This window comes from Hemibagrus wyckioides, linkage group LG15, assembly GCF_019097595.1.
Source record: "Hemibagrus wyckioides isolate EC202008001 linkage group LG15, SWU_Hwy_1.0, whole genome shotgun sequence".
Classification (NCBI taxonomy): domain Eukaryota; kingdom Metazoa; phylum Chordata; class Actinopteri; order Siluriformes; family Bagridae; genus Hemibagrus; species Hemibagrus wyckioides.
In genome coordinates, this window is record NC_080724.1 from 16,846,949 (window position 1) to 16,861,392 (window position 14,444).

The 14,444-nt window shown below is 39.3% G+C and overlaps 2 protein-coding genes across 3 annotated transcripts in view; both read right to left on the minus strand.

Moving 5' to 3' along the window:
* Positions 1–2,896, minus strand: part of pex14 (peroxisomal biogenesis factor 14) — a 94,741-nt gene extending 91,845 nt beyond the window's left edge. The window contains exon 1 of the mRNA XM_058410142.1: positions 2,761–2,896. Coding sequence (XP_058266125.1) covers positions 2,761–2,787 — 27 coding nt within the window. The 5' untranslated portion in view covers positions 2,788–2,896. The remainder of the gene's footprint in view (positions 1–2,760) is intronic.
* Positions 2,897–10,993: 8,097 nt separating this feature from the next.
* Positions 10,994–14,444, minus strand: part of adcy6b (adenylate cyclase 6b) — a 70,351-nt gene continuing 66,900 nt past the window's right edge. For both annotated transcript variants that reach the window (XM_058409645.1, XM_058409646.1), the window contains exon 23: positions 10,994–13,099. In XM_058409645.1, coding sequence (XP_058265628.1) covers positions 12,971–13,099 — 129 coding nt within the window. In that variant the 3' untranslated portion in view covers positions 10,994–12,970. The remainder of the gene's footprint in view (positions 13,100–14,444) is intronic.

Below are 14,444 nucleotides of genomic sequence, written 5' to 3' on the forward strand. Positions count from 1 at the left end.
TGAGAGTGACCCATTCTTTCACAAATGTTTGTAAAAACAGTCTGCATGCCTAGGTGCTTGATTTTATACACCTGTGGCCATGGAAGTGATTGGAACACCTGATTCTGATTATTTGGATGGGTGAGCGAATACTTTTATTTTTATATATATATATATATATATATATATATATATATATATACACACACACACTACCGCTCAAAAGTTTGGGATCACTTGCATATTTCAGCTTGATTTCAGCTACAAAGGAAGACTCCATCAAGCCAATCCATCTTGTGGGAGATGCTCCAGGAAGCATGTTAAAAAATTGACCGCTAGAATGCCCAGGCTGTAATTGTTGCAAAAGGTGTTTTTTTATGAAGGCAAAGTTTGAAGAAAACGTTCATCATTTCCATCAAAATCATTATTTCCAACTCTGACATGTCACATGTGACATGACGTTGCTATATTTTCTATTCAGACTAATTTCGTGTGTGTTTTCTTGGAAAACAATAAAATTTTTGAGTGATCCCAAACATTTGAGCGGTAATGTTGCAGGTTTGTGAGCAAACCAATAAATGTACATACTGTATACACCGACCATCCATAACGTTAAAACCTCAGACAGGTCATTAATACTGGTTATCTCGTGTTACAGAACGATGGCACCGGTCAAGGGGTGGGATGCATTAGGCAGCATGTGAACAGTCAGTTCTCAAAGTGGATGTGTCGAAAGCAGGAAACATAAGAAACTGAGCAATTTACATTTCTGGTATTAGGCCCTTATCCAGAGTGACTTAAAATTTATCTCATTTTATATAACTGAGTAATTGTGGGTTAAGGGCCTTGCTCAGGAGCTCAGTAGTGGCGGCTTGGTGGATCTGGGATTCGAACTCACAACCTTCCGATCTGCAGCCCAACACCTTAACCATAAATCCCCAACTTTGAGACAACACTTTAGCCACAAGCCAATTTGTGTGGACAAGACGAGTTGGTCAGAGCATCTCCAAACCAGCAGGTCTTATGGGGTGTTCCTCGTACGTGGTGGTTAGTATCTACTAAAAGTGGGACAAAGGACAACCAATGATCCAGCGACAGGGTCATGGTAGACCAAGGCTCACTGATGTGCATGGGGAGTGAAGACTAGCTTGTATGGATCAGTCATTGTGCCCATGCTTACCTCTGGACATCACTGAAAGCACCTACAATGAGCATCAGAACTGCACCATAGAGCAATGGAAGAAGGAGACCTGCTCTAGAATTGCTCTGGACAATGTTCTGCTAGAAAACCTTAAGTCCTGGCCTTCATGTGGATGTTATTTTGACACGTACCACCTATCTAAACATTGTTGCAAACCAAGCACCAAGGTTTTCCCAGAAGAACGCTGCCAAGGACATCATACTACCTCCACCTGCTTGCTTGCTTCTCTTTTTCCGCTGTACCAACTACTGTTTTTTTTTTTGGAACACCCTACAAGACCTGCTATTATGGAGATGCATAGACTCATATAATATATTTATATCATGAAACATACATACTGAGTTTTGCAGAAACGCCTTTGAAAATTGATATGGCCAATCCTTATGGTGACATTTTTGGGAGAAGAAGCTTTATTTGTTGTTGTTTTTTTAGGGAGTATTCGGGAAAAAAAAAGAGGCATAACATCCTCTGTCCTGAAGATTTTTCAGTGACAAAAAAGACTTTTTGAAACAGCTTTAACTCCGATTATTGGAAAGCACTGACAGTGTAGATTTTCACCATATCAATAATTACACACAGAAATGATATTGTCATAGAGGGTACTAAAAGAGTTGTATCAGGAATAAATGCAGGAGATGTGACAGATATTTACTGGCCTGAATGTATGATAGGTGGCCAGAAATTATCCTCATAACTTTTATAACATTATAAGTGGTGATGTTTCCAATCACGAAGCTTCATGATTATGAATCAATTATGAATTCTTGAAATAGTTCTAAACTTAAGTGGATTTGCAACCAAATATTCCAGACAACTAATTTTATTTATAATAGGTGCTGTAATTCCTAAACAATTTGGATGTCAATACACCAAAATTAAAGCTAAAAAGTATTTTACATAAATAATATTTGGTGACTGGCTGGCCCTCTGATATTTTGATGTGGTCTAGCCTGCACCGTCAGAAAAGTGTAGTAATAGATCTAGCGCATTGATATAAATCTGTGATTCGCCTCTGCGCCGGGACTACTTTCAGAGCTGCTGCTATAGAAATGAATCAACAGCTTGTGACCAATCAGGCTCGAGAATTCAACAGCGCTGTGGTGTAAAATATTATAACATAAGATAAATATCAATAAATAGCCAAGCTTTAAAATCGGTCGCACAAGACACAGAGCTGCTTTTTTTTGGCTATAGCTGAGTAGCCGGAGAGTCTGCCTCTATTAGCATGCTAGCTGTCAGATCCTTGGACTCTAAACTAGGCTAGGCTAGGCTATCAGAGAATGCACGCAGAGTTAGCTTCTTAGCTTGACTATATGTGCAGAGACGTGAGATCCACTGCATTTATCCACATGTCTTGAGCAAAAACATCATTTCAACGTAATGATGAACCTCCCCCGATCAATGTTATTGATAAAGCTTTCTGGCCTCGCACCTGTCAGAAACTGCTAGCCAGCTAGCAGGCATTAAGTGCGCTAAAACTTTTCTTCAAAACGCTACCGTGTCATCGGAGGCCGGCAGAACACGTGTACGGTTTAAGTCATGCAATACACGTGTAATCTCACATACTGAAAGTGAACTACCTGCTCTGACTGTTCCGAGGATGCCATCTTCCACTGCAGCCTGTGCAGTTAGCTAGGTTTACAGTCTAAAGTGAAGTGGTTATGGCAGCGATTACTCCAGCCTGGCGCAGGCCGAGTAGTCGAACCAGAGTTGCGAAATTGCGCGTGTGTATTGGGTTTTACAGTAACCACTAGGGGGCACCAGACCTGAAGGTGCAAGATGCAATTACATCTTTTTCTCAGAGTTAAATATTCGTTTTGCAAGGCTGAATAATGACAGCAATATATTTTAGGTGATTATACAAAAAATAGCAAAGCATTTGAGGGTTGTGTGCGTGTGTAGAGATATCTATCTATCTATCTATCTATCTATCTATCTATCTATCTATCTATCTATCTATCTATCTATCTATTTGTCTGTCTGTCTGTCTCTCTCTCTCTCTCTCTCTCTCTCTCTATATATATATATATATATATAGAGAGAGAGAGAGAGAGAGAGAGAGATAGAGAGAGAGAGAGAGAGAGATAGATAGATAGATAGATAGATAGATAGATAGATAGATAGATAGATATCTCGCTCTCTCTCTCCACCGCCCTGAACTCCCCAAGGCTGTGTACTCAGTCCACTGCTGCTCACACTGCTGACTCACGACTGTGCTACAAAGTACAGTCCAAATCACATCATCATGTTTGCTGATGACACTAGAAGCCATGGGCCTCACTGCAACAATGAGTCAACATTCAGAGCAAAGGTGAACTAGCCCACAGAATAGTATGAAACAACGTTGAAAAGACTAAAAAGATTATTGTTGACTTCAGGTGGATCCGAGTAGGCAACTCGCCACTGCACATCAATAGAACAAATATAGAGACAATCACAAGCTCCAAGTTTCTTCATCGGCACATGCCAAAGGACCTCCTCTGGAGTCTCAGTACCGAGAAGGCCATACAGTGCCTCCAATCCTGTGGAGGCTAAAGAAAGCCAAATTCCTTCCTTCCATCCTCATCACCTACTACAGAGCCTCCAGGCAGCCAGCTGTTTGACCGTGTGGTACAGGAATCCATCCACAAGACTGTACAGGGGATTGTGAGTACAGCTGAAAAGAGCATCAGGCTTTGTCAAGCCACCATTGACACCTCATAGAACAAGAGCTGCATCCACCAAGCAACCAGTATTGCAGAAGACACCTCCCACTTATCCCATAGACTCTTCACTCCTTTGCCATCTGGCAGAAAGTACAGCATCATCCGTGCCATCACCAGCAGACTCCAAAGCAGTTTCTTCCCTGAGACAGTCAGATTACTCACCACTGATGTGCAATAACCCATTTTCCATACTGCTTCTATACCATGTAACCTACACAGGGGTCATGGGGATCCTGAACCTGAGTTTATTAATTGAAATCATCTTTTCATTTAAAGTTGCATCTATTTTTACTTGCCTCTTTTGTTTTGTTTTTCAGATGTTGTCTTGAGTAAGTGGTGTAGTGATGGAGTCGATGCTTATGGGGATGTGTAGGGATTGTACTGTAGTTTCATTCAGTTTTATGTCGAGAGGAAGAATAGCAGATATGGTCCAGTTTATTGAGGAATTGGAAAGTTTGGAATATTTTTCAGTTGTGTTGATAGCTTCATGTGCTGAATCTGTTGGCTTCTGTATGAAGAGTAAAATATCATCAGAATTTAAGTCTGTTTTGATTACTGATGGATGATGGTAACTAGAGGGTAGAGTGAGGTGTTTGTTGAGTTTCAGGTGAGGTGATATACTGGTATGATACATTTCTGTCAGCAGAGTCATATTCTGTTTAATTTCAATAATAATCTGTTAAATATTAGAGCCATAGTGCGGTCTGTAGAATTCTGCTATAGACGAGTAGGGTCTGAAAAGAATGATCTAAATGTACTATTAATTCTCTCTGGGGTTTGTATGGCTTTTTCTGATGAGTTCTTGATAATGGGATTGTTGTTATTGTGTTTGATGAGGTTTGCTATGACATTTCCAGATTATTATTATTATTATTATTATTATTATTATTATTATTATTATTATTATTATATTATAGTTAAACTTGTTATTTAAATTGATGTTTTTAAATTGACATTTCTTTGTTGCCTTTTTAATTTAAAGTTTATTATTATTATTATTATTATTATTATTATTATTATTATTATTATTATTATTATTAGTCCATTTTAAAATATTTTTATTAAACTTTGACTTTTTTAAATTTGATTTTTCTGAATCCTTTCTAAAATGTTGTTTATTCTTTGTTTGTTTATTATTATTGTTGTATTTTTAACTTCTGTTTATTCTGTAAATTCTGTAATACTTCTGTAAATTTGACTGTTTTTTTTATGTTGGCTTCCTTTTATTTAAGCTGAGTTACATTATTTCTATGGTATTTGCCAGACAAAGTTATCAGAAATGCTTTGGAGTTGTAATTAATAAAAACATCTTCATACTGTTTCAGAGAAGGCTTTATTTATTTATTTATTTATTTATTTATTTATTTATTTATTTATTTATTTACCTATCCTATTTTTTTTGAGTATTTTTATTTAATGTCGACTTTTTGTAACTACTACATGGCATCGGGGGTGTAGTTGAGCATTGGTTGTGGGTGGGGAGTTGCTTCACCCGAGTCGTTTCTTCTTCTCTGATGACGATGTGTATCTCAATCAAAGGTGGAAGACGTGTCTCAGAGGAGCTAACAACCTGCTGCTCCTTGAAGGTACAGCTGGACAGCTCTCTCTTTTCAGTCCTCCTCAGATGACCAGATCTTCTCAATTAGTCGTTTGAATGACTTTAATTCAATTTAATTTAATTTATTTGTTAAGCACTTTTAATAATGGACATTGTCTCAAATCAGCTTTATAAAAAATAGAAAAAATGCTAAAGTTTAAAGTTAAGTTACTATTTATCCCTAATACTTATCCCTAATGAGCAAACCTGAGATGATGGTGGCAAGGAACATGATTTCAGGAAGAAACCTTGAGAGGAACCAGGCTCTGGAGGGAACCCATCCTCATTTGGGTGACCTTGGACCTTTGGCTTCTCTTGTCCTTTTTTTAATCACCATGTGACATCAGGGCGTGGTCAAGCATGGGCGGAGAATGGACAGTTGCTTCACCCTGGTTGTTTCTTCTCTTCTGGCGATCAATGTGTATCTGATTTAGTCCTCTGATCAACATTTTTACAACTTGGTTGTATTTCAGGCCAAACTGGTTGTAGTTGCAATCAAAGGAAGACTTATCTCAGAAGAGCTAACCTCCTGCTGCTCCTTAAAGGTACAGCTGGAGAGCTCTCTCATGTCAGTCCTCCTCACATGACCAGTTTGTCCTTCGTTGGAATCAAAGGTGAAAGATGTATCTCAGAGGAGCTAACATCGTCCTGCTCCTTGAAATCTTCATAGGAGATGTGTGGTTTCCTCTTATGATGACCGAATTGTATCTTATTTAGTCCTCTGACCGACACCTTCTTTTTGAACAAAAGGTTTCAGAGATGTGTCTCAGAAGAGCCGACATCCTGCTGCTCCCTCAACCTGCCCTTTATGGTCTGTTGTTCGGAGTAACAACCAAAGGTGAATGATGTGTCTCAGAGGAGCTAATGTCCTGCTGCTCCTTGAAATCTTCATAGAAGATGTGTGGTTTTTTAGTCCTCCCATGGTGACCAATTTGCATCTTATTTAGTCCTCTGAATGACACCTCCTTCTTGAACAGTTTGGTCAGAGTTCCAGTTAAAGGTAAAAGAAGTGTGTCAGAAGAGCTGACACAATTTAACAACCAACATCCACCACAGCAAAACCTTGGGGTTTTAGTGTCATAATAATAGCAATATTTGAGCACATACATGTCTAACTGTTCCAAATAATTATTGTGTCTGATACAAATTGATCAACACATGAAATAAACATCTTATGGTCCGTTTGTCAACCAATTTGTCATCTTTGAACCAAGATCCGAGATCTAGAGCTCAACATATCCACACATCCCATGTCTACCATACACTGTGATGATTTAAGTGGCTGATTTTCAGTCTGACCAGCAGAGGGCGACAAACACAAGGATAATTTCCCTACCAGGTATGACTAAATTACAGCAGCACTGAATGACTAGGCACCTAAACTTTAAAAAAAAAAAAAAAAGTGGTAAAAGAAATAATAAATAAATAAAAGAATAAACTTTAAATGAAAATTATTTATTTTTCATTTATATTTTATATTTTATCTATATTTTCAAATACACTTTGTACTTTTAAAACGTTTGTATGTATAGATTATTTCATTTATTTGTCATTTATATTTATTTTTCTCGTGATCTGAAGCAGTCTCTGGCAAAAGAATTTCCTTCGGGATTAATGAAGTTCTCAATTTTATCTTATCTTATAGTATATTAAATTGAGATCGCTACAGAAAGAAGCCTTTTCTCAAACACATGCATGAAAATGAGGCGCATCTGTATTATTACATTGAGAATGAAATCTACAATCATATCCACTAAATATGCAACCGGATTCAGTTTTCAGGTATTCAGTATGATAAAATGCTTCACTTTTCAAAGCTAAGTTCGTGTATATGTGAATGTTTCTTCAAGTTAAGTCCGTGACACCACAGAAGGATTGAACAGCAGAACTGACATCCTGGAACTGCCTTCACCGCTGCACTGGTCACTTCACTGTCCAGCTTGTCCCTGCCTCATTGCTGCTAGTTGGATTTTGTCCCTGCTGTCCTTTTGGTGCTTCCTGGCTCCACTGTTATTTCACCTGGTGTTAGGAAATGATTCATTTATTCCTGTTTAGTCCTGTTCATTGCTTTCCCTAATCTAACAGGCAGCTGGGTCAGTACCTTGTCATGCCACTCTTATTTCTATGCTACCATCACAATGCTGTATGGACCACCTACATCTTTTCTGCTGCTAACCGTCTTTCAATTTTACATACATAGCATTTACTCGTTATAGAATTGTGTACTGGTTGGCGATTGGCACTTACAGAAGAATTGTATTGTACTCTAGATGTCTTGAACCGATGCACTTTATGTAGTACTCTGTCTGTGTTGTCTCCTGCGTTTCATGTAGCACCATGGTCCTGGAGGAATGCTGTTTCAGTTTACTGTGTACTGTAGCAGCATAAATAAAATAATAAAAGCTTCTTGGCTTGACCTGAGAATCCTCTCATCCATCAGGCTTCTTCAGCAGGAAGAAAGGATGAGCTCCAGGCTGCGTTTCTCTCCCACACATTGTACAGCCAAGGCCTTTCTGACAGTCCCCACCGTTAGTGATTTTTCTTTGCTGTCGGTAGAAAATCATATCATACACAGAGTGGAGTAGCAAGTTAAGCTTCTGCTCCTCCATCCTCTATCAGAGACCTCTGCTGCACCTTTTCCCATCAGTTCCCTCTTGCCTTCTGTTTCATGGCAACAGCTCTGGCATTCCTGTCTCTCTACTCAGCCATTTGGATCAATCAAATACTCAGTAATATTTGCTCTTTCCTTTTCCTCTGTAGTAGACGCAGGCTTCTGTGATACATCTGTCTTGTAGAATAGCAAAACTTAGGGCTACTGACAAAATGTGCTAATGATGTAATACTTAGGGGTTAATACTTACACAACACACTGTATGGTAAAACCGTAATCCGTAAGATTTGTCTTGGTAATAAACTGCAGTGTGTTCATTTGCTTTGTACGCAATAAATGGTATGTTAAATCTGTTTATACCTTAGATATACATTATATTGGCAAAAGTTTTGGGACACCCCTCCAAATCATTGAATTCAGGTTGTTTTCAGGGGTTGGGCTTGGCACCTTAGTTCCAGTGAAAGGAACTCTTAATGCTTCAGCATACCAAGACATTTTGGACAATTTCATGCTCCAAGCTTTGTGGAAACAGTTTGGGGATGACCCCTTCCTGTTCCAACATGACTGCACACCAGTGACCAAAGCAAGGTCATGGATGAGCAAGTTTGGTGTGGAGGAACTTGACTGGTCTGCACAGAGTTCTGACCTCAACCTGACAGAACACCTTTGGGATGAATTAGAGCGGAGACTGTGAGCCAGACCTTCTCGTCCAGCATCAGTGCCTGACCTCACAAATAAGCTTCTAGAGGACTGGTCAAAAATTCCTATCAACACACTCCTAAACCTTGTGGAAAGCCTTCCCAGAAGAGTTGAAGCTGTTATAGCTGCCAGGTGGGCCAACTCCATCTTACATTCATGTGCATGTAAAGGCAGATCTCCCAGTTTTGGCCTGGCTCACAGTCTCCACTCTAATTCATCCCAAAGGTGTTCTATCAGGTTGAGGTCAGGACACTGTGCAGTTCCTCCACATCAAACTCACTCATCCATGTCTTTATGGACCTTGCTTTGTGCACTGGTGTGCAGTCATGTTGGAACAGGTAGGGGTCATCCCCAAACTATTCACACAACGTTGGGAGCATGAAATTGTCCAAAATGTCTTGGTATGCTAAAGCATTAAGAGTTCCTTTCACTGGAACTAAGAACCTGAGGCCAACCCCTGGAAAAACAGCACCTGAATTCAACAATTGCACATGCAGAGTAAAAGAAAAAGGAAAACCTGCTTCCTAAACATCAAGTGTTATAAAATACCCAGCGTGTTTGTTTTCACACGACGTCCTACTATGAAGCAAGTTGAACCTGTTTCCATTCTTTTTAAAACCGCACATTCCGATGAGACGGGTTATGCAGAATATCCTCTAAAAATAAACCGAACTCTGCTGCTGTCTAATACTAATGATTATATTAGAACATTTAATGCTCCTCAACTATAACCATGAAGCTCAGCTTTCATTTCAAGTCAAATCCTATGCTCTAATAAGGTGTAGCCGTTCCACGTCCACCTCCAGCTTTATAGATGGTGTTATAGATATTTGATATAAAAAGAAGAAGTCTTTACTTGGCACATATACATTACAGCATAGTGAAACTCTTTTCTTTGCATTTCTCAGCTCAGGAAGTCGGGGTCAGAGCGCAGGGTCAGCCATGATACAGCACCTCCGAAGCGGATAGGGTTAAAGGTCTTGCTTAAAGGCCCAACACTGGCATCTTGGCAGTGCCAGGGCTTGAACCCTTAACCTTTCAATCAACAACCCAGAGCCTTAACTGTTTGAGCCTCTACATCATGGTGGTGCACAACATCAGAGTCCCAGACTTGATCTTGTTCTCAAGTTACTGTATGTGTCATGTTTCACATGTTCTCCTCTTGTCCTTTAGGGTTTTCTCCAGGTTCTCAGGCTTCCTCCAGCCTTTCAAAACCATGCTGCATACACTTAATTAGCCCCAGGTGTGAAAGAGTGTGTGAAATGTAACAGACTGGAGAGAAGATCCTGATCCATCTTGACCCTGACCAGGAAAAAACCCATAATGTGTAGGAATGAAAGATTCATTATACAAAATGAGTGAATACACCGAATGGGGGAAAAGACAATGCAAAAAAATAGTTAATAAACATATTCAATTTTTAAAAGGGGATTCAACTGATAATATATTAAGCTTATAAGAGATCAGGTGCTTTACCTATGAGAAAAAACATATGTTGGATTTCTATAATAATGCAAATACACCGATCAGGCATAACATTATGGCCACTGACAGGTGAAGTAAATAACATTGATGATCTCCTCATCATGGCACCTGTTAGTGGGTGGGATATATTAGGCAGCAAGTGAACATTTTGTCCTCAGCTGATGTGTTAGAAGGAGGGGAAGTGTGAGGATTTGAGCGAGTTTGACGAAGGGCCAAATTGTGATGGCTAGACGACAGGATTAGATCGTCTCCAAAACTGCAGCTCTTGTGGGGTGTTCCCGGTCTGCAGTGGTCAGTATCTATCAAAAGTGGTCCAAGAAAGGAACAGTGGTGAACCGGCAACAGGGTCATGGGCGGCCAACGGTCACTGATGTACATGGGGAGCGAAGGCTGGCCCGTGTGATCCGATCCAACAGACGAGCTACTGTTGCTCAGATTACTGAAGAAGTTAATGCTGGTTCTGATAGAAAGGTGTCAGAATACACAGTGCCTGACGGGCCAGGTCAAGGCGGACCAACCCAATATTAGGCATGGGTGGTCATAATGTTATGCCTGTGTATTATAAGGAGAAAATTAAGCCTCATGAACTACTATCTAATAACACTATTTCTATTTATAATGCTATTTATTACAAACTCGCAATATAACTAAAATGAGGAGCCTGTTGTAATTAACACTACTATAGTTTTCTCTTGCAGTAATTGAGAGATCGGTGCTACTGAAGACACTTCTTTTTTATTGTTCATCTTTCTTTCTTTTTTCTTTTTTTTTTTAAACAAAATCAAACATCACTATCACCGAGTTAAAATGGAACATAAACATTTCAGTAAAATATGACCTGTGATACTTAAACAACATAGAACTAACAAGGAACAGTCAGTGAGTTCAGATAGTTTATTGTTGCCATGAAATTGTCAAAGGACTTCCTTTTTTTTTTTCTTTTTTTAAAATGCTGCATTAAGTTAGCATCGGGTTTTGTTTGACATAACATTTACGAGTATGAGTACAGTGTCAGACTGATACCTGATGTCAGTGTCAGATTGTGTGTATTGCTATTGGGTGATAATGGGGAAAGCCGGGAATGTTTTTGTCCTGATAGCAACACTGTTCAGAGATAACCAAACTTTTGTGTGTTTTCCAATGTAACGTTACGCAATCGTTTCAGCGTGTGACACTTCGGAGAGCCGTTTGAATGGGAGGTACGCTGGTGGCTTTACACTATCGCATGTCGGAAATCAGGGGTGTCGAATCTGCGCTAAACCGTCTTGTAGAAGTGCAAAACCTAGGGCACGGTAACTGTTTATTTTTAATGAGAAACTTGATCGGATAATCCTTATTAGGCATAGAAACCATTCCAGCTCCAAAATGTGGAAGTGTGTGTGTGGGGGGGGTGGTAAATACTTATGCAGCACATTGTATATTAAACCATAATCTGTCAACGGTATTGAACTGCATTTGTTTTGTACGTCGAATCCATTCGTAGCTTACAGATAAATACACTGAAGAGGAGTGGATGTATTATTGGTCAGCAAACTGTGTTGGTTACTGGACTATGTGTAATGACCTAAAATGAGTTTATCACCCCCTGCTGTAGACTGAAACCTTTTTGTTTTTGTTTTTTTTTTAATCAAAAGGGTCAAAAAGTGTGTTAAGCGATAAAAAACAGCGCTGCGGCAACATAGCTATTTTCTCTTCGAACGGAACGAGGAAGGAATTCAAGAAGAAGACAAAAGGAAACGAACTCATTTACGAGGAATGGACAGAGAACGAAATATCGATAATGAAAGTCAGACATGCCTGGGAGCAGTCGATTTGGCAATAAAGTAATTGCACATAGATTATATAAATCTCACAGTGACAAGTTATGCCCTTTAAAGATGACGATGGATTCACGCTTGCTCGCTCTGCCTCACGCATCCACACGTATTTAACTTACGACAACATAAACAATAAAATACATTTTCCCATGCCCAATGTCAATGTTTGTCCTTCATATAGTTTCTTCACGTCATGGTTCCCCAAAAACACTATAAAAATGTACCAATAAGCCATGAATAAAAGTTATTTTAAATCCCTCTCTGGTGTCTGAAGCCTTCATTGTACATGGCAAGAAAGAGTCTTAATTGCATCAGAGAACAAAATGTGTGGTCGTGTCGACAATCATTAAAAAAAAAAAAAAAATAATAATATATATATATATATATCAGTCAATCTGTCAACTGGCAATAGTTCAGACATATGAAACATATGTAGTGTTCCTATATCAAACATTTTTGTTCTTTGGTCATCTGCATTCTTACTTCATCCTTGCATATATGTGTGTTTGTGCATTTTTTTTCGTCATTAAAGTTTTTCTTTAAAAAAATCGGTCCAAAAAAAGAAAAGAAAAAGAAAAATTTAAAAGCAGATCCTTCTGGTTTCCATCTAAGGCCACGGCTCTTAGACAGCTCACTCGGTCGGACGGTCTGTGAGAGCAGCTAAGAATGAGAACATATTCTCAGTGTGTGCATGTATTCAACACCTCCGTTACGTGACTCAGCTCCGAGCCCTTCAGTGGTTATACTCCAAACTGGCAAAAAAAACCAAAAAAAAACAAAAACAACAACAACAACAAAAAAAAAAAGTGCGCTTGACGTTCCATTCAGAGTTTCATCTCTGTTCACTTCAGTGCAACTGGAGGCGTGTGGTCAGTGTTAACTGCTTGAAGGGCCACTGTTGAGAAAGTAAGTGGTCATGTCTCCTTTCCCCTTGACTTTGACGAGGCCGCGGCACTCCAGCTGGTATCCTTTGCTGGCTAACTCGTGGTACAGATCAGTGGTCACCTGAGAGAACAAAAGATTGATAAGCATGTGAGGAGATTCTATGCAGCCTTTCACGTGTTAATGGAATTATAGAAGTGGTCATTACTAGTACGTCCTGTTCACATGCAAAGAACGTTTATTTATTCATCCATTTTCTATACCCGCTTTATTCCTAATTAGGGTCACGGGGGTCTGCTGGAGCCTATCCCAGCACACATTGGGCGAAAGGCAGGGGTACACCCTGGACAGGTCACCAGTCCATCACAGGGCCACATAGAGACAGACAACCACACACACTCACACTCACTCCTATGGGCAATTTAGAATCACCAATCAACCTAATGTACATGTTATTGGACTGTGGGAGGAAACCGGAGTAAACCCACGCAGGCACGGGGAGAACGACAACCACTAAGCCACCGCGCTGCCCATGCAAAGAACAATGACTCCAGGTTTATTAATACTAATAAAATATTTCTTTACATATGTACTTTGTTAACAAGCTTGCTGATGCGAATGTGTCCAATTCAAGCTCTTTCAATAAGCTGCATTTAGAAAAATAAGCAAAATTCAGTACAGGAACTAAACTCTAAGTCGTGATTACGACTTGGGGGCTCAATGAGTGCAACTTCCTACTTAGAAACTCGTACTTTTGACGGTCATTCCGTCAGCACGTGAAGGCAGCGTTAATCTGAATTCATGTCACACTGATGCAGTTACACTTGATGAACAGCAGGGGGCAGTGCAGACCGCATTTATTAGTTATAAGACTCGCATACATGTTTTTGCAGATTTTGACTTGGCTCCTAGTGGAACAGCTAAATGACTGGACCTGTGGTTGCAGACCAGTACAGAGGCAGTTTCATGACATCACAGGTGTGAATCAAGTCCAGATTAGGAAACGCAGGGGAATTTCCCACCAACGGATGAAACAATGTCAGATGTGTAATCTTCAAGGTCACACCATACAAACAGTCTGTGGCAGTCGGTTAACTATGGTTAGGAATTTAGTGGTTTAAAGTAAAACAAAAACCCTAAAAACACTTTTCTTCAAGAATGTGATGTAAATCAGAGTGAGGAGAGAACGCTGATCTCCTGCTGCTCAAACTATTCAAACCCATACAGCACAACACAGGACAACAAACTGTTTTAAATCACTTTTTAATTATATTTAATTATGTGGAAATTAAAAAATGATTTTTTTTTTTCAGGCAAAATTTTCAGCATTTTTACAGCTTCTTTCACCAATAAATTTATCCTTTTTAATTTTACATTTTATTTATTTCCTTTTTTTTTTCTGTCCAAAAGATTTCAAGTGGATGAAATAGATTTCAGTGCATCTCTAATAATAACTGATTTTTAGTAT